This window comes from Pseudopipra pipra, chromosome 3, assembly GCF_036250125.1.
Source record: "Pseudopipra pipra isolate bDixPip1 chromosome 3, bDixPip1.hap1, whole genome shotgun sequence".
Lineage (NCBI taxonomy): Eukaryota > Metazoa > Chordata > Aves > Passeriformes > Pipridae > Pseudopipra > Pseudopipra pipra.
The window spans coordinates 70198340-70223074 of record NC_087551.1 but is presented as its reverse complement, the minus strand read 5'-3'; the positions used below and the strand labels follow the sequence as shown (position 1 = coordinate 70223074).

Genomic DNA, 24735 nt, shown 5'->3' with positions numbered 1-24735 from the left:
TGATCTTACAGAACCTAGTGGGTAACTTCAGAGGTGACCCAGAATTGAAAAGCTTGTTAAGTCCTCCTGTAAGAGCCTTAACTGGAATTCACAACTTTATTTCCCTTGTTATCAGATCCCTTTGTGCTACTGTGCAAAGGTTTCTTTTCAGTACTCAAGTGTCAGTAAGATCTGTATGAAAGCACTTAACCACGACAGTGACTATAGCAAAACTGCAAATCCTCCTAAATGCTGGACTTCAGCATGTGCTTTATCTGTTTTTGCCAAACTTCAGGGCTGTGAGTAAATGATACACTGAGCTACAGTCAAGAGAAAATCAAAACAGAGATCCAATGATCTGCATTTTAAAACAGTCCAGTGCAGGTAAACTTGTTTCTTGATTGCTAAGCATTTTCATTGGAACAACCTCCTAGGTGTATTTGGGATTTGCAGTAAGCCTTACGAAAAGTACGTCTGGAATGGCAAGCTTCTGGAAGCAGTAAGAGATACTGTTCATCGTGACTGGCTGCTGTATATTATTCATGGATTCTGTGGGCAATCAAGTATCCTTTTACCGTTGCAATAAATGTTGGTTTATCATTTTTTTAAAAAAAGTTTGAACATTGAATTATTTCTTTGTCATATAAATACCGTTCAATTTTAGAATTATTGTCTGGCTTTTATTTTCAGTACTTTTCTAGGTATTATGCTAAACAAGAAATGTGATTATGCTCTTATAACAAGGCCCTGACAGGTAGACTGCATTTTCGGTGAGGCTCTGTTTATAAGCATGGTGTCTAGCAGTTAAGAGCTTGAGAGGATTTTAAGGCTCAGCTGTATTTTTTCAGATGTTTGAGGAAAAACTGGATTGCTGACATAGAAATGTTTGCTTACTAATCTTCTCTAAAACATTTTTTAGTATCTGAGATTTGCAGAAATACTTTTATTTACTCTGTTTCTGTGAAGATGATGATAGAACTTCAACTCTTCTGTGTGAAGAGCACTAAGATATCTGAAAGCCTTTTTTCTTGACTATATATTATTTTAAATGGTTACATGGGTCTATGTATATTGCAGCAGGAGGAGAAAAAGCCCAAATGTATGTCACAGTCCAAAGAAATGTCATCTCAACATCTTACATGATAAGAATTCAGTGTATTACAATGCCATTCTAATTTATTCATCAACAGTATCATGTTAGTTTAAAAACCTGTCAATAAAATTTCTAGGGGGAAGGAAATACAATTATGAAGTTAAGGTTAGCGATGTCTGCAAAATTTAGTTTTGCCTTTTTAAAATTGTAAGGCTATTGGTCATTGGCTTAGTCCCCAGGCAGAAAGTTAGATCTGTTTTTATATGCTGCTATTTATTTGTGGTCTTACTTAAACAAAATAGTAGCTGTGGATCTGACCACAGCAGCGTTATACCTGCAGCTGCTTAATGTGTGAGCAAATGCCTTCTTTCCTCTTCCTTGCATCTCCCTTATGCTAAGGAAACGATAGTCACCCTAGGCATCTATCTGTTTGTTTTTAGTAAAATATAAAAAGCCCATAAAAATCCACCACTGCATCTGTAGCCTGTTTGCCTCTGGCTTCCAGTTGTTGTTATTTAAGTAGTTGTGAATTTATCTATTTTTCCACACAAGTAGTTAGAGGGTGACTAATATACTTGATCTGAAAATAGAAGCTCCCAAGCTTTAATTCCAGTATTCACTAAAGCAGCATTTGCAGTGCTACGTGTATCTTGTACCTATTTCACCTCCATTGTCACTTCATAAAATAGAAATGTGTCTTCTCATCTGTATGTTGTGTATGTGGTTAATGTATTGTAATGTAGATTCCCTTTTCAAAGTTCTTAAAACTTATTGTTGAAAAGGACAATGTTCTCTCCCAGCTGCAAAATAAATTGCGATACTCATCACTGTTAAGGTGATTTCAGTAAATTAGCTATTGCAGTTTCATACACCTCTGTTAGAATTTATTTTTCTTGCATAAAGTAAGTGAACAAAAAATTGCATGTGGCACTTAAACCTTAACTTCTCTTTCAAGAACTGTTAATATATGGTCGCCCTATATATGTCACTCTGATAGCCAGAAGATCAAGCAAATTTGCTGGAACACGCTTTCTGAAACGAGGAGCAAACTCTGAGGTAAATCAAATATGATTTTGGGAGTTGTTTCCCCCTGCTCCACAGTATGAAAGCTTGAGTTTGACTGACTGAAGAATGGAAATGGTTTAGAGGGTTATTAGGATTTTGGCTATAAATTATGCTCTTAGATAATGTTATCACAGGTATCATTACATTATTGAGATAATGAAGTTATAATAATAATAAATTTATTAATTCTGAATTGGCTGTTGTTTTGGGTTTTTTACACTTAGACATAATGTTATTTCCCAAACAGAGGAAAAAAACCCCTTGATAATACACATTTAGGGACAAATAGGAATTTAACCTTCAGTGTTGTTTTTACGACTGTGATTAGGTATCTTACAGTTTAATTGTGCTCTGTTTGTAATGATCAGTTCTGTGTGATGCAGGCAGCTCTGAAGTGCATTGTGTCTACATCATATGTGTGTTTCTCTTTGGTTTAGGGAGATGTTGCTAATGAAGTGGAGACTGAACAAATACTTTATGATGCTTCAGTTATGTCATTTTCTGCGGGGAGTTATTCTTCTTATGTTCAGGTTCGAGGATCTGTCCCTCTGTACTGGTCTCAAGATATTTCGACTATGATGCCTAAGCCACCCATAACATGTATGTACAAGTTATTCTTTGTGATAGATGATGGGTAGTGCTGTGACCTAAAGAAAGATTTGAGAGAATAAGGGAAAACTGAAGTTGCAAAAATGAAGTCATCGTCTATGCACTTGTGCTTTGGGAAGCCATAACTTAGGATAAAAAAAAAATTAGGAAAAAAATCTCCATCTTAGACTTCACATTCAGAAATGGAATACGAAAAGTTTCTACTTGAAGTTGAGAGATTTCTTTGTGCTTATTTTGTGTACAAAGTTAGCTACATTTGTCTTAGTATTGTGGATAAAATATTAAACCTATTGAAAATGGTGGAAAATGTTTGGGCTAAGATTAATGGGGCCAGAATAATTGTTCTTTATAAGTATCTTGTGAAAGTTTAAAAAGTCACCTCCAATTTGGAAAAGAGAAATTTTTTTTGAGAGGTTTTGCATGGAAAGAGGGGAAAGTATGTAACTGTATCATTACTACCAGATAATTAGTATGTCTTTTGTGAAGAGTACTTGTAAGGCAAAATGATTGCTTACTATCATCCTGAATATATGTATTTGTTGCAGTGGACCAAGCAGATCCTTTTGCACATGTTGCTGCTCTTCACTTCGATCAAATGCTTCAGAGATTTGGCTCTCCTATTATTATATTGAATCTTGTGAAGGTACAATATTTTGAGTATGTTCTATGTGGTTTCTAATTTTTAATACTATACTTATTTCTGTAGAGTCTCTCTGTAATTCTGGTTATGTTTGAAACTAATGTTAGCTTATAAATGGAATATTTTCTTCATAAATCGCATCCTACATGGTTTAGTGCATAGTTGCTTCCACTACAGCCTGCAAAAAAAAGTCCCACATTTACAGACTTCTTACTGTAACCTTTCACTATTGTTTTCAGATTTTTGCTATTACCCTTTATATGTAAGTCCGAATAAATTTATCACTAAATTTAATTTACCACTAAAAAATACCAAAATATAATGATTCCATGCAAAGCAAGGCTTGTAGACTTCTTGACAGAGGTGGTTATTTGAAATATTATGGTAAAGACTTATCTTCTGTTGTTTGCTTCCAAGACTCTGCTCTAATAGAGTCATGGAAGTATGAGTGGGAGAGAAAACTGAAGCATCTGCTGCTTACTAACAGGAAATGCCAGCAGCAGGGCTGGATTATTGGGGGGAGCTTCACATTTGCTGCAGAGTTCACTGCTGTGTGAGAGGCTGTGGTACAAAGCCTGGATTCTGGGTGGCACTGTAATTTTTCTCATTACATCTTGTATTTGTGTTGAAGTTGTTTTTGTTTTGGGGTGGTTTTTTCTGTTTTGATCCAGCCAATTTCTGTGGTAGTGCGTGTTCCAACATTTGAATTTAATATATTGATTTGTTTTGCTTGAATAATATCTTATTTCTTGTAGTCTTTAAAAAAGATAATTTAATTTATCATATTATACAACTGTATTCAGTTGAAATAAAGCGTATTTTCTGTGTTTGTAGGATCTGTTCTTAGTATAAAAATATAGGTAAAATACAAAAGGAAGGCTTTTAAAGCTCTAAGTTGTAATAAATGGCAACTAAATAACCTATATCCTATTTCTATTCTATTTCTATTTCTAGAAGCATTCCTGTGTAGGAGTGCTTTTAAGACTGTCCAGAAGTCTGTGGGATCAACTTAGGATAGTATCTGTGGACATGAAAACTTTTGTCTCTTGGAGCCATAGCTTTTAAAACCCATTGTGGTTGTGTGAGTCTGGGCTGACGTGACCTTGACTCATGAATCATTATATGCTTTTATTCACGTTGGGCTTCTGATGCAGTGGCTGGCAATGCATCTCTTTCTTTAAATCCATACCCTCTTATATCTGTCTGTTCTAGAAGCTTTTTAATTAGTAATGAATATATTAGACTTCTTTGGGTTTATTTGCTTAAGACTGCTGTTAACATAGACAAGGCAGTTTCTATAGTACACATTCAGCATAGGTTTTAGTTTGGATGGAGTGAGAGGCAAACCATATTAATGTATAGAGTGACTGCTTCAACACCAAGTTGGATAATGCCCTGAGCAACTGATCTAGTGAGTTGCATCCCTGCCTATGGCAGGGAGTTGGAGCTCGATGACCTTTAAGGTCCCTTCCAACCCAAACCATTCTCTGGTTCTATGAAAACATGTTGTATATTCAGACAATGGCAACAAAATTCTTATTTTTAAAAATTATTGCAAGACTGGGAGATGGGAGCTGTTATTCCCCATTTTCTGTCAGTAGTGGAGAAGAATTTATCTTGGTACTCTTTTACCCCAGAATTGAATGGGATGCTTCCCTCTCTGCCTTTTTTCCTTTTCTTTTATCTTTGTCCATTTCACCTGTATTACCACTTTTGTTTCTGTGTGTTCTTCTTTGCTCTTACAACATTCCATTTTTCAACCAATGACTATGCACAGTCATTGAAACAGGTGACTTTTACTACTAATACAGATAAATTGTTAAAGACCTAGAATGCTCAGATTTTTCTATCTCTTCTGTTTTTAATTTAATTTTACTAGTTATGAAGAATCACCTGCCCTTATTACAGCTTCCACTTTTAATTTCCTATATATATACATACATGTATTTGTGTATGTGTATGGGTTACATACATTTGTTAATAAAAATTGTAATGTTAACTTTTTTTTCTTTTTCCTAAAGGAACGTGAAAAAAGAAAGCACGAAAGGATTCTTAGTGAAGAACTTGTTGCTGCTGTAACATATCTCAACCAGTTTTTACCCCCAGAGCATGCAATTATATATATACCCTGGGATATGGCCAAATACACAAAAAGGTAGAAAAGATCCTTTTTTGTACTAGTGGTTGTCATCATCATGGCTGGGCTTCGCGAACGAAGATTTGGGAACTAGTGCTTGTAGCCACAATACAAATGACTGTGTGCTGCTGAGTGTGTCACTTTTCAGTTCAGTGTAGCTTAGAATGTTGGGAGAACTTTATTAAGATCATGAACAGAATAAAACCTCAGCTTTTTGAAGGAATTTTAAGGTTTTCTGTGGTTTCTTAGCAAAGTGGAACAAAGCCTGAAAACTTTGAAATTCTCTACACAGGAAAATTTTAGAGAAAAGTCAGAATAAAAAAAAAAGCCATCAACATTCACTTTTCATTTTGAATTAGTCAAAACACTGCGTTCTGTTAGTGTTCCATTTCAGTCATTGAATTTATTGAGTTGCACAATTTAGTAAAACAGAGGAATTCATATCAATTAGCCTTTTCTATTTCCTCTTCCAAAGGGAAATGAGGGCATTAAGTTCAATGTTACAAAACCTTTAGGTTATTAAAAGCATGTTTCTTAGAAAGACAAATAAATTCAGTAACTTTTTATTCTATAATTTTTGACTATACAATGCGGTAGTAAAATCATGTGAAAAGGATTAACATTTCCCAAAAAGTAGAAATATTTACAAGGTGTAAAAATTTTAAACCTACAAGTATAGTTTACTGTTCTTAAGTTGCATACAATTCAGTTGTAAAGCTCTCTGATATGCTTATGTCTACCGTATCTTATATTGCCAGAAATTCATGAAGAAAGACAAGAATTGTTAGATCATATTTCAGGTGTCTGTTACTATATCAATCTGAGCAAAACAATGGAAAAACTGTTTTGGGTCAAAAGGCATGAATATAATTAATGTTTGTCAGTTAAAATTTTTTGGGAAAAAAGCTGTGGAAAACAATTTGCTGTTTGCAATTAGTAGGTTGATATGGCTGGTCATGTAGGTCGTGAAAATGTTACATTGAAATTTGACATGGTTTCACACTACTTTTTATATTATAAAATGGCATTGTGCACAGTTAAGTGTATATGCAATTGTTTGTGTTATGATTAAATAACAACACTCAAAATAAGGCTTGATATCCTTTCAGAAGATATGCTAGATGTAAGTATATCCACTCTAGTACAGATATATAAAATACCTGAGAGCTTGGAACAAAATTATGTACAAAATTGACAGTTTCAGGAACACTGAGGATGTATTTGTTTTAAGATGTAATTTTGAAGTAAGTGTTGGAAAGTAGTACTGTTGGAAATGTTCCAAAATATTTCTTCTATCTCAGTATTAGCAGTCTTTATAAAATAAATAATTGGTTTTGCTACTTGAAATTTAAACACTGCAATAAAAACCTGGAAAATGAAATTATGAGTAAACAGAAGTTAAAGTCCCCCATAATGAACAAATGGACACCCTGATCTGAGCAGAAGGTGCAGGACACCATGAAGGCCACACATGGAAGCCAGTGTTACTGAACAAAACAGTACCTTGCAAACAAAACAAGGGAATGTGATTTAGCATAATCGTGTATCCTTTTCTGCCTTATTCATATTTTGTGAATCAAAGGAAGTTTTGTAGAGAAAAATCAGTGTGATGTAAAAGTCAAGGAGTGTTAGACTTTTTAAATCTTCCACTTCTAGTTTATGTAATATGTTTTATCAAAAAGAAACAAAATTGCTCAGATATGGTCAGTTTCTGTTTCCTAAGTCTGTAAAGTCTAATATAATTATAGACATAATTACTGTTAGATGAATAAAAATGTGATGTGGGTCTGTCTTTAAATCATTTTTGTTATGGAAAAACTTCACATAGTGAAACTTTTTTTAGTGTTAATGTATCTCGACTGTCTTTTTTTTTTTCTCTCCTCAGCAAACTTTGCAATGTCCTTGACAGACTGAATGTGATTGCAGAAAGCGTAGTAAAGAAGACTGGTTTTTTTGTAAATCGACCTGATTCCTACTGCAGTATCTTGCGTCCAGATGAGAAGTACCTATAATTTATTTGATGCTTACTGAATAACATCTGTTCCTTGGAAAGCTGTTTGGAATTTCTGTCTATTAGATTATTTCCTATTTTAAGACTTACTAATTTGGAAATTAATAAGTGACTTCTTTTGAGGCATGGTAATAAGATAATTGTCATCTGAATGTTGCCGATGTTTACCTATGGATTTTATGGTATTAGTAAATAAAAAATTTAAAACTTTTTTTAAAAAAATATTTGCTTAGGCTGCTGCAGATGAAGTCTCTCAAGTCTCTGAAAATCCAGAAATAAAATAACTTGTACATTGGAAGTTCAGTAAGACTTTGATTCACATTTTCATATTGTGGATCTAATTCATCACTACCCAAATGGATGTTCATATTTCACATGAAGAGCATCCTTGCTATTTTAGCCTATCTTCGTTTAGAAACAGTTTGAGCTCAAACTCTCTTAGAGCTTTTCTCTGCCATGCAGTATAGCAGATGTGATGAACTACCAGGAGCAAGATCTAACATCGATGCCCTGTTCTGTAGAGGTACTCTGGTGAGTCTCAAATGTAGTGTATAGACTTACCATAGCAGTTCTCTAGTCAGACTAAATAACCTTACTAACTTGAAAATATTCAGTAGTTCAGGGGTTACTTCCACCAAGCATAACTTCTCTTCTACCTCAAAATACCTTTGATTTCTGGATCATGTTCTCTAGCTCTGAGGTAGAGTTAAGGCCTATACAGAATTGCAAGACCTGGACAATATGCCTGTATGTGTTGATGTATCCAGCGCATATGCCTGGGATCAGTATGAGGGAGAAGATTTAAATCAACCAGCTTGTCCTACAGTGTATGTTATACCTCTACTTACCAGCCATTGGCGTTGTACCTGCTTAAGTTTCTGTGCACTTGTGTTGCTCTTACTCTCTTTTATGGGGAGCAAAGGAAATATTTTGTATGATTTTGGGATATTTCTACTTTAAGACTAGATCCTTTGTTTTATTTTTCAGTGTGGTTTAAATACAACATCTTACTGCTGCATAAAGCTCTCATTGCTTTCTGTTATTCAGGGATATCAATTTTGCTTTATGTCAGGTTTTTAATTGTCACCATTTTTCACTGAGTAGATCAATACATGATATGATCTGTTATTTTTTTAAATTTTTTAGAGTCATTCTGTTTTGTTTGTCATTCAGGTGGAATGAACTGGGAGGTTGTGTTGTTTCCACTGGTCGCTTGCAGGTACTAAACCACATTTTTTTAGTTCATAGTGATAATGATATAGATCAGCACTCTCAAAGATCCAGTGAACTGTTTCACTCAAAGACCTGATTGATGACTCACAGACTGCTCTTAAGTTAATATTTAGTATGCAGTATTGCTACTGTCCATCCTAGAAGTCCAGTTGGGGATTAGGGTGTAAAGTTCTTGTATGGTGTTTGACTTGTATTTTTGCTGAAGGTAGTCTGAAAAATGCTTGTATTTTAACTACTTTCTATTACTATTTAGTCTGTAATATGTCCAGTGCAATGATAGTTAAAACAGCAGCATTGCAGCAAACTGCATCATTTACCATTATACAGAAGAAGTAATGAATAAGCATACCTAACCCTGGTAACATATTCATACACATGAACATGGGTTACTAGAAGCATTTTCACCAGTGATGAATATTCTGTACATTGTTACAGTTTCTATGACTAAAAGAAAATAGAACTGTAAACATGTCTTTCTTTAAGGTCAGAAAAGTACTGACTAAACTGTAAACCATACAGTCCCAAATTTGTACCTGGATATACTCTGAACACAGGGCATATTCTTAAGAAGCATTAGTTGCTTTTGACTTGCCATTCATAATTTTGTAGTTCATGTAAGTTTGAGAGCATGTGACCATTCCTTTACTAGCCAGTCACTGGTAAATGTTTGTTGAAGGCAGATAAACAGCAGAGCAGACAGAGTTTGATCTGTTTAAAAAGAGAAATCAATCCTAGTTAGATTTTTTTAATGTTAGTCTTGCAGATTTACCTGTATTAGGAGAATGATTACTTTTTCTTTAGTGATTTGAAATAGTCACCAGTGGCATACATGTAAGCATTTGGATCACAGTTCATCTCTGAAAAGACATTTTATGACTCACACCCAAAAACTACTTCTTCAGGGCATGGAGACATGCAGTTTGTGTGTTGATAAAAGTAAGAATATTTTGGAAGTAGGCATTGCAGCAGTCTGATGTAGCTTGCTAGAGATGAACTGCTTTTTAACATTTTTTAGAAATGTCTTTTCTCAAATTTTTGTGAAAACATAGTTTGAGATTGTTTAAGACTTGGATAGTAGGAAAAAAGTAATAATTGTGAATGTAGTAATTTTTTAATAAGGATAAATCTTTTGTTTGGATTGCTTTACCAGACTGGAGTTCTCCGAACCAATTGTGTGGACTGTTTAGATCGCACTAACACAGCCCAATTTATGGTGGGGAAATGTGCTTTGGCATACCAACTCTATTCATTGGGATTGATTGATAAACCAAATTTACAATTTGATACGGATGCTGTAAGGTAAGATATGTTAATAATGTGTGTCATGGCTTTAACTTTTAATTTTGAGTCAAGAGATATAGGAGGATTATATCTAGGTAGAGGAAAAGTATAGTTATTTCTACTGAAATGAATTAATAATATTTATTCATTGAAGTTTAAAAAATCTTCCATACTTGAAAGCTTGAGAAAATCCAGTCATGCTGAAAGTTCATGCTTCTGGAAAGGTATGTTAATTAGTCTTCTAACAAGTCTTCTTACAAGACAACCACTTGACTTTATTCTTTTTACATGCCTAAGCTTAAAGGTAAGAGTTTTCCTTTGAAAAAAATGTAACAAAACCTCCACTCCAGTCTTTTACACTTGCTTCAATTGCCTGGGGCAAAATGCTGACTAAAAGTGAAAATAAAAACACACTTTTATGGAGAATGCCAAGCTGGTGTTCATATAGAATACCTTATCCTGCTATCTCCTATGTTTTCTTTGCAAAAATTTTGTTGGTTTTGATTTATTGAAGAAAGATTTTTCAACAAAATTGTTCTTTCAGATCAAGTATCAGTGGTACTTATTCAAGCATCCTCAAACCATTTAAGAAAACTCAGTATTTATATTGAAATGCTTTGGGAGTCAGAGTGAACTGAACTACTTACATTAATGTTTGAAGCATATTTACAAGTAAAGAGTCCTTGAGGAGCTCTGTTTTTATTCCTTAAAGCTGTTGTCATGACTGTGAAACTTATGGCTTCATTGCTGATGTAACTCATAGTCAGAAAAGACAAGTATTTTTCCTGCTAATACCAGTTGCTGTGCAGCCTCCTGGGGCCTCAGCAATCAGGACTCTTGGGTTCTAACTAGTTGGGATTAGGAGGTGGACAGATCTCTTACATCCACTCTGTGGTATCCTCTACAGCTACAACTTACTTTGGCACCTCAGGCTGCATTCTACAGTCTTTCCTTAAGTGTCACTACCTCCCCCCTTCCTACCCTTATTTTGGGAGCCCAGATTTCTTCTGTTGCTTTCTGCTGCAACAGTCTCATGTTTCCTGTCTGTTTTCTCTCCTTCCTCTTTCTTCTTTATGTCCCAACCACCCAGATTTCAATTTCTTACCACTATCTCTTATGATTATAGTAGTTGCTTTGTCTCTGATTTTCCTGATACCTTATTTCTAATTATTTCTCTGAAATGTAGTTATTAGTCTGACATAAAAAGCTACCTTTATCTGGCCACATTTGATTTATTTTTTCTCCTCCATTGCACTAGATGTGTGCTTGTCTGAAACAGATTCTGTCATCTCTTAATACTTGTTTCTGAATTACTGTATTCAGAATAATTAAGAAATCCTGCTTCATAGTGCAGCAGATTCCAAAGACAAGCATGTATTATACTGTCTCTCTGTTCAGTGCAATGCAGTGCAGTCTTTCACTTTTTGACCTCCTGCATTCTTGTTTCTTGCATTGCCTCACATCAAGTATCTGCTTCCTGTGTATGTTACCTCTTCATTTACAATCTTCTAACTGGCCAAAGAGGATAATCTTTAACAATCTGTCTTCCTTAATTTAGATAACATGTCTGAAAAACTAAATTTTTTTCATCACATTCTTCAATTGTCTTTCTTATAACTCTTATTTTTCTCATGTGGTCTCACTGACTGGCTACAGTCCGGAGTTTCCATTGTTGGAAACTTTCTTAAGGAAATGCTTTTCTTTTTTGTTTTGGTGGGTATTTTATTTTATTTTTGTTTGTTTCTATCTTCCTTTTCACTTCTTAAGGACTTCTTTCTTCTACGGGTATTATGTGCAGATGCCTGAGTTACTGTGTCTTCCTATGCTGATGGGAAATACTTTTCCCCACGTTTGATGGTTACATTTTCTGGGTTTTGTTTTCAGTTTTTGGTTTTCCTTTTTGTTTTTTTGTCTCCTAACTAAAATTCCAGCTTCTTTTAGCAAAATGTCATCCTTGTCATTGTCTTGCCCAAGCAAGGCCATACTCTCCATTTCTGAGAAGTACTTCTCAGTCTGTTGGTTTTAGACTGGGTGTCATCTGTTTAGGAGAGTCTTGTTTTCTGAGGCTGTTGTCTTATTTTTGTCATTGATGGGAAGCTTCTTTAATTTTTGCTATTTGAACTGCTCCCAGTTTGGATACTGTCAACTTCCTGATGCGAGAGGACTGTGTTGCTTTTTAGCCAGCTCTCCTCGGTCAAGTCAGTTCTTAGCCAGCTCTTTCTGCCGCCTTCTTACGTCGTGATCTTCCAGCTACAGCAAATGTTATCTGGCTGCTATATGCTTTTCCAACAAGTCAAGTTTATTTGGTTTGTACCTCTGAGCCATCATTGTTGTCTCTAGGGAGATTTTTGGAAGGTTACACGAACTTCAGTCCCAGTGGACTTGACAGAAAATGTACCCTTGAGATATTGACATGTTCTGTCCCATTTAGTGTTTTTAAAATACCCTGCTTTGGGGAGGTATGTTGTTTGTTTTCTCCCCATGGACTAGTGGGACGTGTTAATCTCTTCCCTGAATCTACAGCACTGCATACTCTGTAGTGTGAATGTGTTCTGTTATGTTAAAAATAAATGAAAATCTCAATGTCTAAACCTTCTTAGTAATTATTGTCTGAATAAAATTTCCACATATTTATCTGAATAAAGGAGAAGAAAATTTATTGCATTTGCAGAAAGATTTTATTATTGCAAAACTTTATTATATTTTCTCTTTAAAAAATTCTATTTAGAAGTTTGATAGATGACACATTTTGCTTTTCCTTCAGATTATTTGAAGAATTATATGAAGATCATGGAGACACACTTTCTCTGCAATATGGAGGGTCTCAGCTTGTCCACAGAGTAAAAACATATAGAAAGATAGCTCCATGGACTCAGCATTCCAAAGATATTATGCAGACGCTCTCAAGATATTACAGTAATGCTTTCTCAGGTAAATTTAATTTTAAGTGCATTCTTTTAAGGCATTATTTTCAAAGTATCTTACTTGTGATGTTTCAATAATCTATACTATGATCTTATGACAGAAAGCCTCTATATTAAAATTTCCAAATAATTCAGTAACATCTGATGGATATCAAATAGGTATTCTGATTTGATGAAATATTTATTTATCCTGTGTTATAGCATGCAGCCTTATTTGTTAAAAGTTAGTGAATTGATATAAGGATTATTTAGAAAATGTACAAATATAGCGCTGAATCTGTCAGTGACATTTGTAGATCAGTAGAGAAGCAGATAGCTTTTACAGAGCTGTTAAAATGTTGGACAGAATGTTTTCAGCAAATAGAAGGAAAATTGGTAAATCTAAACACAAGTAGAAGGCTCCATGTGTAGTATTTCTCGTGATGTTTCTGGAGGCTTAAAACAAAAAATAAACTGTAATGCATGTATTATTTTGTATGAATTGGAGCTACAAACTTTAAATCTGTGGTAGAAAAGACAAAATTAAATTCAAAAATCAAGGTCCACCGAGTAAATAAGCTGGTTTTTTCAGTTAAATAAGTTGTAAAACATTAACTTACTCCATTACTAGCTTGTATCACTCGTCATTGGAACACTGATAGTATTCTACCTTCTTTTGAGAAACACTGCTAAGGAGAAACCTCTTTTAAAAATGCTGAGCCATACCTTATGCAAAATAACAAAACAAAACAAGAAAAGTTAGTGTTTTTAGAAGTCATGAAAAAGGTCTAAAAGATTGATCAAAGGACAGTGTAAGACATGTCAAAAGGGAAAATATTGAGTGCTACTGTGTTATAAATACTGTCAGTCCTCTATTACTCTTTTTCACAAAAGCTGCATAGCCAGGGATGGAAGTACTTTTTTTTCCTCTTCCTAGTAGGCTGCAATTATTAGACTATGTGAACTTTAAAACAGTAAGTTGAACAAAGGCTAGAAATACTTTTGTAGTCTCTGATTTTTTTGGCTGAAATTATTGCTTCTGTATATGTAACATAATGTGAGAGCTCACCATTCAGAGTATTTTCTGAATATAAATCATGTAATTCGTGTATCATATTTGCCTGAGAAATGCAGAGCTTGTTTATTTCAGTGATATGGCCTCTTACTGTTTGCATTGGCAATAAGATATGAATTCATCAATTGTTATGAGCAAAAGGTAGCACACTTGCAGTGTCACCTGTCACGATACATAGAAGATGGAACAAATCTCTGAAGCTGTTCACCTTTATGCCAGTCACTGAAATAGTTAGATGTAAGCTGAATTCTAACATTTTTCTTTAATTTGTAATTGTCAGAGAAATTAGGAAATAGTGTTCCAAATAATATTCTTCTAGCTTTTATGCCTTTTAGAAAGTAATGTGATGTCATAAACTTCTGTGTTAAGAGTTGAAACATGCATAAACTTCTGAAATCTGGAACAATCTATTTATCCACAAACAGGACTCAACACAGAAAACTACCTTGTAGTGCTGTAAGAAAGTAAACTTAATTACCATAACCTTTTAGTCATGGGACATTACAGTCCCATATGTGCTGAATCTCTCATGATTTAGTAATTTGTCATGTGGTGCAGTTGCAAACTCAAATTGAGAGCAGTAAATTATTTTAAGCTAATTCAATTAACTGACCCTTTCAATTCCTAATTTCTCAAATGGTCTTAAATATGTGCTAGTATACACGTACATTGCAGTATCTTTTGAAAAATCAGTGCAGTCTTTCTACTTGCTTGCTTATAATTATAGCATTCAGTGATAGCAATGAAGGGAGAAAACCCGTTTGTCCTTTTACATTCCCTAGTGCACTGACATGTTCTCTTTTTTTATTGCCTAGATAAGGAAATTGATCTGAAAAGCTGAGTATTCTCTTTTCTTGGGCTAGTATTTCAAAGCAAGACAAAAGCTTTCACTATTTCTGTCCAAAATTAAGTGATTAAATTTTTCAACCAATAATGTAATGCAGTGGGAGGATTATGACCTTTCAAGTTAACTATCGTGCATACATTTGTGCCAGCTTGAAGACTTATGCACAGAGAATCTTTAATATTATGGGGGTTTACCTACTTTAAAATTATAAGTTGAGAAGTAAGATGGTAGAAAGACATTGTCCTGTAATTCTGTTAAGTTTAAAACACAGCTCCATAATTGAAACATTAAATGCAGAGGAGAGTTTGAGTCCTTCAGCAATGTAACATTTAACAGCAGTCATTTTTTGCTATGAAAGAAAGGTAAGATTGGTTTAATGAACTGCTGCTATACACCATTTCAGACAATGAATTAATTAATTCAATTGGTATGAGTTTAAATTCAACCTGGTTTTCACACAACAAATTTCATTTAAATTTATTTCATTTTAGCATCTGTCATATAACTAGTGAGATGGTTTGTGAACTGTATTACCTTGTTTCAGTCTAATTATTTTACAATTATTTAGTTAACAATTTCAGTATACCTTCTGCTCCTGGCAGATGAAACAGTAAAATGAACAAAGGAGGCTCATCTATCCTTTTAGCTTTCAGAAATTACCACGAATGTTGACCTGTTTGCTCCTGTTAATTATTTTTGTCTTTAAGGCTCCTCCAGTTTCTACACTTAGAGAGCTTTCTTAAGGGTTTGTTCAGCACTTTCTTTAAGCCACACACTAAATATCTTATCAGGAAGAAAAAATACACTTTACTGCTTGTGACATTTACTTTCTTTTTAATTCTTAGTATTCTCAACAAGGTTGTTTTGGTTGGGGGGGTTCAGACCTTTTTACTGAGTTTTCTTTCTGCACAGCTTTCTTACTGTATTCTTGGCCTTCCTCATTCTCTCCTTATGTCTTGGTTAAATTGTGACACTGTTTTGCAGAAACAATACGGCCTGCAAACTATAAGGACCTACATATGCTTTTGAGTATTACTGTGTAGAAGAGTTTATGTTTATAAGTTGATCCTCTTAAGAAAAATGGGAAGGTGAGGAGCAATAAAGAAAGAAAAATAAGTGTCTTCTTGGAACAGTGCTCTGGAGACAATAAATGTATCTGGAGGGAATATGAGTGGATAGAAAAGGAATAAAAGGCCCAAATCCAGATGAAGGGTCCTCTAAATAGTGAAGAAAGCTAAGCAACATCAGGAGGTTCCCCTTTCTTTCCCTTTTCCTGATGTCTTACCCTCTTACATCATGTGACTGTTTATAATCCTGTTGTCATCACATTTCTACACAGCACTTAATTTGTCAGCTGCTTTTGTGTTTGTAAAAAATGCTTTTTGTTGCACAGAGGGAAGAGATGTTTGAATTCTGAGGAGAAAGATGTGTTGACTGAAACCTGGATGGTAGCCAGGAATCAACTTTCTTCTGTCGCACCACTGTTTTGTGGACTCTGCCTATTTTTTTACCTGCTTTCTGGTGTACTGAGACTTTATGGTTTTGATGGAGTGTATTGGTAAAGGAACACTCAACTCTCATAGTACTCTTTTTGAAATGTGGAGAAAACTGAAGGAGTAACCCTATCTATTGAACTAGTCTGAACTATTCCTTGTCTGATGATTACTGACGTGCAAATAAGAGTGAAGAGCTTTCCACATGCACAAACAGAGCACAATTCTCCGCACGTTCCCCCATACCTGAAGATCCTTTGAGTGCAAGCCTTCTTCTGCCCCTATGACTCTGCTTGCAAAGTTGTCTTTATACAGTTCACCATCCCTGAGCCCTCATTTGACTCTAATGTTTCTTCATATCTGTTGTAACTCATCCTGTCTGCGGGTAGGCAGGAAGAGAGATTTCAAAGAAATAAATGAATGACATTTCTTACCATGCTTCATCTACAGTGGTACGTGCTACTGGATTTTAGCACCTGCCTTATTTGATTTGGTGGTGCTCAAAATATGACAAGAGAAATTAATAATTTAAACCAACAGGAAAAAAGTCCAAATTACTAAAAGGTGTTTGTGAATTTTAATCATTTTACTGACTATGTTTTGGCTAGAAAACCCCAAAGAATTCATAATTTTTGTGTTTTGTTGTAAACTTGTATTGTATGGATACCATTTAATTTCATTAAATCATTCTTAGCCTGGAGAAGAGGAGGCTCAGAGGTGACCTCATCACCGTCTATAACTACCTGAAGGGAAGTTCTAGCCAGGTGGGGGTTGGTCTCTTCTCTCAGGCACTCAGCAATAGGACAAGGGGGCACGGGCTTAAGCTCCGCCAGGGGAAATTTAAGTTGGATATCAGGAGAAAATTCTTTACAGAGAGAGTGATCAGGCATTGGAATGGGCTGCCCAGAGAGGTGGTGGATTCACCATCCCTGGAGATTTTTAAACACAGATTGGACGTGGCACTGAGTGCCATGATCTAGTAAATGGACTGGATTTGGATCAAGGGTTGGACTCGATGATCTCGGAGGTCTTTTCCAACCCAATCGATTCTATGATTCCATGATTCTATGATTCTTCAGTTATTTAGGTTGCAGTAAGTTCAGCACAATGTGTCAGATTTCCTGAAACATGCATAAATACATGCACGTGCTTCATGCATACACTACTATACAGAGGTGGGAGATTGAGCTGCAGCATGAGGTCTTCTGCAAAACCTTGGCTCCTGGGAGAGAAGCCAAGGAAGGAGGCAGTGCTGCCACCAGCCCCACATGCACTGCAGTGTGGCAGAAAGTCTGGTCTAAATGAGATTCCATTTATGTTGCTTGAAGCCCAGAGGTCACAGGGGCTTCTCAGTATACACAGAGTGTATACACACTCTGAGGACCAATGTCTGAATGGGCTTGAGCTCTGCAATGTTCCTGGTGTTAATTGTACCTCTTGTCTAACAGACGCAGACAGGCAAGATTCTATCAATCTCTTTCTGGGAGTATTCAAGCCCTCAGAAGGAAAACCACATCTCTGGGAACTTCCCACTGATTTTTATTTGCATCACAAGAACACCCTCAGTCCATCACAGCCCAGGCAAAGGTATTTTGCTGTTCTGTTTTTTGTTTTGTTTGATATTGCTCTAATAAATTTTAAAAGACATCTGTTGTTAATCAAGTAATTTAGTCAGCCTGTCAAAAACTTGCTTACTGTTTTTTAAGTTTTTACAACATCTTAGAAAAAACCTTCAAGAGATTACAAAAAAATGTTGAATGTTAGTATTTTGAAGGATCTTCTTTAATGTGTTCTTTTGCTATTGCACTGGAAAAAGAAGTTTAATTTCATATGAATTTCTATCCTATAGTGCAAAATGCTTCACTAAATTACTGAAGTACAGTTACTACACTTTCATTAAGCAGTATTCAGGTGCGTTCTTGATTTTCAGATTTATTAATTGTTGAATTTGAGATTAGGTGATAAGGATAACATTTGTTTATTTTTCTGTGTACTGCACTTAGTTTGCAGCTGTGCATACCAAGAAACCCATGACTTTCTACCTTCCTTTCAGCCATGTCTAGCCTGTTTTGAAGACTACTTTTCTTTATTTGCATTCCACTGTAGTTGCATGGTAATATACGGAAGTAATAAAGTATAAAAATTTTAAAGTAGTTTGAGTGCTTCACAATGTGAAATTATTTTGTTGAGGATTATAAATACTGTGCATTAAGAAAAATCCATTTTAACAAAGAGGACAGCACTAGACTTTCAACTAAATAATCTCTTAGGAATTTTGACAGTTTTATCTTTGTTCATGCCATGAGTCTTAAAGCTCCTTATTACAAAGAGCTGATCTGAATATCTGCATTTAGATTTTTGTCTGGGGAAAATTGCAAGTGTTTAAACAGTGCGATCAATCCCTGTTGGCTGCTTATTCCATTAACCCGTCACGGCAGCTGGCATATGATGTGGCTGTTCCTAAATTTCAGTCCTTTTGTATTGGCTCCTGAGACTTCTCTTGATGATAGCTCATATGAGCCGTACAACCAAGTGCTATTTCAGGCATACATGAAACATGCAATATTAATTTTCTTTCCCACTGGTTCTGAACATTATTGTGTGTCAAAAATTATTTCTGTTGATACATCGCAAATGTGAGAATGTTCTGGTCTCCCTTTCATCTGTTCTCTGTTAAACAGCTGTCTCTTATTTGTCACAGATACTGTTCTCAAATGAGGTGGAATATTAAAAAAAATTATTGAGACTCTTTGGTTACTTGTTAATTAGTTTTACCTTTCACTCTGGCAGAATTTCTTCTGAGCAGTATAAAACAAAGATGTTTCCTCCTATGAACAAAATGATACCTCCGTGTAATAACTAGGTGAAATAAATAGGCGAAAAAAACTCTTCTAAGTAATATTTTGTTTCTACTAAACTATTGGACACGTACTTCATGTAACTTCTTCCTGCTTGTATGTGCAGTCTCTGTTTTGGATTCCTTGGGCACAGCAGCAAAAGAAATAATGAAAACTCATAGTGATATCAAGGATATAGAAAGAGAAGGAAGATGATGTTTCCTGTCATTGAAACTTACTTTTGATGACTATCTGTGCTTTTTCTATATTGTATTTACCTCTCCATTAAAAAGAAGAGATTTAATAATGAGCTTCATATATTACTTTTATATAATTTGTGACTCACGTGAGAGCACACTGAATATCGAAAAGGAAACTTTGTGTTGCCGTGTTACTTATCGTTTACGCGGGCAGCAGAACCGGGTATGTCTGCATAGCTTCTGAAGGTACCAGAGAAAATAGCTTGCTTAGCATGGCCTGATACAGGACTTGGAGGAGAGGCAAGACCATTTCCTTCTGTCTAGGACACACACAGTTCTTGGAACTGAAGTGTGTTTCCCTGCCTGTTCTTACTGTCTGCTTAATCTCACTAACAAGTCTATCTCTGGGTATGGGAGTATATCCATTGTGTTTGATCCAGATGGCTACATTGACATGAGTAGGAGATAACCACATTAGTACTCTGAGTACAGCCTTCACAGTATTGTGAATGCATGCATATTTGAAATAAAAATCAGTGAAGACAATTGTCTTTTCATTCCATATAATGAAATAGAAGAATCTATCAGAATAATTTAGAGAAGAAATTAAAGTATATTTGAGAAGAGATAATAAAAATGTGTAAACATGAATGAAAGATAAAACATGCTTTATTTTATGAATGTTCCTTGACTTCCTTTGTTGTTTTACAGAAATCCTGTATAAGCTTCCAGCAGGGCTTGAATTTTGCTGTTAGATATGCCAACCTACAGTTCTCAGATGTAGGACAGCTGTTACATCAAAATGTATTTCTATGTGTAGAAGGCAGGTGTTTTGACCATCATCTGATTTTATTATCATTGACCTTCATTTCTTCATACAGTTTTTTTAAATTTTAGGATCTGAATAACAAGTGGGAGGAAATGCCTCTTTTCTCCCTCCCCAAAGACCAGAACAAAAGAAATACATAAATACCTTCTATATGTACTAAGACTTTAATTTTCAGTACTGTAGGGGTAGGCACCTGATATGTATTTTTTTAATGGAACAAAACTACTCTTCCCTCCATACCTGTACAGAGCTTCATGTGTTTAAATTTCCTAACCTGAGAGCAAAGTAATCGAATAAGGGCCCGTTGAAATCCTCCATCCAAGGATAATTCTTTACTTTCTTTCATGCTTGAATTTTAAAGCTGCATTTGCTGAAGTGACACTGTATGGATGGGTAAATGTTATGTGCAAATGTTTAGACTGGATACAAGATTAAATCTTCTGTATCAACCATCTTTCTGTTTTTCCTGTAGCTATACTTACTGGTGGACCTCAGGTGTGCTAAAGCATTTACCTCTTCCTTTTGATGAAGGTAGGAACTGTATTTTCTCCTTGCCTTGCAAGAGTATCTTGAAAAAGAAATTTTAGTTACTAATGATTTTTAACTGTATTGGATCCCAAATCTGAAAAAAACCAAAACTTTCCAAATAATGATTGCTAAATACTTTTTTATCTTTTCCTCCTAATGAGACATGATTTTCCAACTGCAGGTTGCAAGAGCTACCTAATTGGTTAAAACTTGACCTCTGTCTGTTTATGAGCCAGGGCACACTTGATTCTTTTTTTCTTTTTGCTTCCATACTAACATATATTTATGGTCTATGCTGGTGGTTACATTCCTGTTGCAGATGACATGGTAGAGCTAGTATGTCTTAGTTCTCTGGGGTACTGTGAAGCATCTTTTATTAGGAACTGTCATCATGAAGGGAAATGAAATTATGATGGTTGATAATGTATATTTATTGAAGATATGCAATGCATCTTCTTCATGTCATATTTTCTTGTCTCAGGGGGTATATGACTGTAGAAAAAAAGGCCTGGTAGGGTGGCTAGGTGAGCAGGCTTTTTTAGATTTTTGCAAGAGTCAGTAATTGTTAGTAAAAATATTATTTTTTTTCTTGCCAGTGACATGTGCTGAAAACAGACGCAAGTTGACAGTGAAGAAGTTCCACAAATATGAAGAGGAAATTGATATCCACAATGAGTTTTTTAGGCCGTATGAGTTGAGCAGTTTTGATGAGACCTTCTGCTTGGCAATGACCAATTCTACACGGTATATTAGGATGTTTTGTGGCTCTAAATCCTTGACTAGAAGTTGATTTGGTGTGAATTAAACATGCATTTGATTTTTTTGGTTAAATATGTGTAACTTCAAATTTAGCAAAGTTCTCGAAACTAAGGCACAGTACTACATGGAAATGTTACTCTAAAAGAAGTCTGTTAAAATAGTGCTTAAATTTCCAATTATTTTCCATTATGGAGTGTCTGATGTTTGAGCACTTGAAGGCTGACAAATTAACTTTTCTCTGTGGACTCTGATCACAGACCCTACCTTCAACACAATTGTTTTCTAGTTGTTCTGCTCTCATTTTACAGTAGTTTTCTTCAGTTCATCTGGTTCTCACAGCTGGCCAGATATTTTTGGGTTTTTTTGTTGTCAGCAATCAGCTGGATATTCTGAGAATAATCTGAATCATGCTTTAGCTAAAGACTTCTAGGGAGATTATGTTTCATGTATCTTTTTGACCCTTTTTGAGTGCTGGCAGCATTTTGAAAACAATATATGAAGCCCTGAGTTACAGGGCTTCTTCAGCACAGGAATGAAGCACATTGTTTTAGCATCTTTGGCAAGTGGTGATATTTGCAGCTGTTTTATGGGACTAAATAATGCAACTGAAAGCTTTTTAAATACCTAATATACGTAACTTGCAAAGGTGAAGTTAGAACTTGATATCTCTTTTTATAAGGATTTTTTTTAAATCAAAGATAGATGTTAGAGGTTGTTCTTCCAGAAAACTTAAAAATTTTATGTGTTGAACTTTGCTCATGAACGGTTTTGCCTTACTATTTTGGCAGAGATTTTATGCCTAAGAATGTGGGAATTGATCCCAGTCCATTTACTGTTCGTAAACCTGATGAAACTGGAAAATCCGTGTTAGGGTAAGTGTGAAATGGGAAATTTTGTTTTGATTTAATAGTAATGGAATTTTAAAGAAAATATATAAACTCTATGTGTGTCTCTTTGTAGCACATTCTGTGTTACATGGGACATAAGTCATTGGTGTTATACACCAATGTGTAATTGTACACTTTGAAAATCAGGTCTAATTTGAGATTTTTATTTGACACTAGGAATTCTTAATTCAGACTTGTTTAATATTTTCTGTTTTCTCATATTCCTGTAAGTGAAGTTCATGAGAAAATTTTTATTTATAATATACAGAAGTTATTAAAATTTGATCATCACTTCATATTGGTGTCAACTTCATTCTCTATTGGAGATGACAGGAATGCGCATATTCTTGTCTTTAGGAATTATAATTTTTTCATAAATAGAACATATCCTGAAACAGCAATAAATGCCAATTTCAGTATAGTTTTTTTATTAAAAGGGTTATTAAAATATTTACAGATAAAATTATATAAAACAATTCAGCAGCAGTTTTTGGGACAAATGAATGCTTCATTTAGCTGCTTTTGCATCCTGGACTTGCTTTGTTACTCTGTTTATTCCATTGCTGTGTTTGATCTGCTGTATCACACAAGGGCTATGTGGACTCTTCCTGAATTCCTTCTATCTTTGGTACCTGATATGAAGGAAACCTTTTGTCAGTAATGACTATCCCTGTGCAGTCATAACATTATAAGTTCCTCTGGAAACTTGCTGTTCGGTTGAACACTAGGACATTTGACTGTCTCATGTTGTGCTCTGATCTCATTGCCAATAAATGTTGAAAGTAGACTGTGCTTATCATTAGTAGAACCTAATTTCATGCTACCGATGTTCCCTGGGAATAAACAGGAAGACTATTCAATTGTTGTACAGTTTATCTCTGCTAAGAATTGTGAGTTTATGGGTACTTTGAGGAGCAGCTTTATTCTTCCGCTTTGGTATTATGTCAGATTTTGGACTAATTTGTCTTCAGATATTACATTAAATACTTGACTATTTTACCTTTTTATCAGGCACTTTGCCTTAATCTCTCTGCTGTGATTTTTAGGGATTGTTACGACACAGAGAATCATCTCAATTAAAGCCACATTCCAGGACTCCCTGATATTACTCATAAAGCTTGCTCTGCATTGGCTGTATAGTAGGGTAAAAGGTGGCTTCACTCTTCTGCCTTACCCATATTTAACCTTTGGTAGAGGTGGTACCTTTGCCTTGCACATTTGTCATCATCTTTTGATCTATGACATTTCTGAAGGGTTTGTTTATCTCTTCTTGTCCGTAAGTGTTCTGGTCCCTAGGACAATTAGATCTTGGCCTCTTCTGAATACGTGCTGGGAGTGGGGTGGGGATAACACTGGGTGGCACTAGAACAGGCTCCCCAGGGTAGTGTCACAGCACCAAGCCTCTCTAAATTCAAGAAGTATTTGAATAACGCTCTCAGGCACACGGTGTGACTCTTGGGGTGTCCTGCACAGGGCCAGGAATTGGACTTGATGATCCTGATGGGTCCCTTCCAACTCGGCATATTCTGTGATTCTGTGATTCTATGAACACTGTTGCCAGTGTTTGGCTACTTGCTCCATTCTTCAGTTTTCAGAAAGGACTGCTTTTCTTGTGACCTTCACCTCAGTTAGAAAAGTAGGGAAGATAACCTTAATTTTCTCTAAAAAGAATGCTTATGTCTTCATAACTTTCTGTAAACTTCAATCTAACAAAATGTCAGGTTCTGCTTAGTCAGAAATTAAACTTGCTGTGGTAAGTTCCTCTGTAAGAATTCTTGGGGGTGGGGTATGCTCTCAGACCTCCTTTGGGAGGACTCTCCTGCTTGCTTATACACGTTCCTTGAGCATATAAAGTTTAGCTAATTCAGTACAGGGGTAAACTGCTGTATGAGTTTGACATCTTTGTAACAGTCTTAGTGTGCTCCTCTAGAGCTCAAGTGATGCTCATGAGAACACTAGACCTGCAACTAGCATTTGCACCACACTGTATGCCGTTTTCATAGCCTCTTAGCATGCTCCTGTCTTCCTTTGGAGTTAAGTCATGCACGGTGTCAATGACATGTGGGCAGCCATTGCAGCAAGAAGGAGAGGTTTCTTTCCTGTTTCCAGGGATTTGTCTATAAACTATCTATTTGTTAGTTAATATCTATTCATTAACTGCCTTCCCTGAAAGATTGTGAGAGTGTCTGAGAGGAAAGTGCAACCACATACCCTTCTATGACCAGTAGGAAAGGATGCAAAGGATGTAGTATAATTTCTGATGGGTAATGTATACCTTTCAGAGCATATACTGTTAAACACAGTGTTAGCCTACTTTTGTTTAAACACT

General features: G+C 35.4%; 1 protein-coding gene across 1 annotated transcript in view; it reads left to right on the top strand.

The window, feature by feature from the left end:
- FIG4 (FIG4 phosphoinositide 5-phosphatase) overlaps positions 1-24735 on the top strand; it is a 59927-nt gene that overhangs the window by 17477 nt on the left and 17715 nt on the right. Inside the window, exons 7-19 of the mRNA XM_064649783.1 lie at positions 414-542; positions 2028-2128; positions 2575-2737; positions 3292-3389; positions 5408-5541; positions 7409-7525; positions 8708-8753; positions 9918-10066; positions 12813-12979; positions 17815-17953; positions 20705-20763; positions 21357-21504; positions 22308-22391. Coding sequence (XP_064505853.1) covers positions 414-542; positions 2028-2128; positions 2575-2737; positions 3292-3389; positions 5408-5541; positions 7409-7525; positions 8708-8753; positions 9918-10066; positions 12813-12979; positions 17815-17953; positions 20705-20763; positions 21357-21504; positions 22308-22391 — 1534 coding nt within the window. The remainder of the gene's footprint in view (positions 1-413; positions 543-2027; positions 2129-2574; positions 2738-3291; positions 3390-5407; positions 5542-7408; positions 7526-8707; positions 8754-9917; positions 10067-12812; positions 12980-17814; positions 17954-20704; positions 20764-21356; positions 21505-22307; positions 22392-24735) is intronic.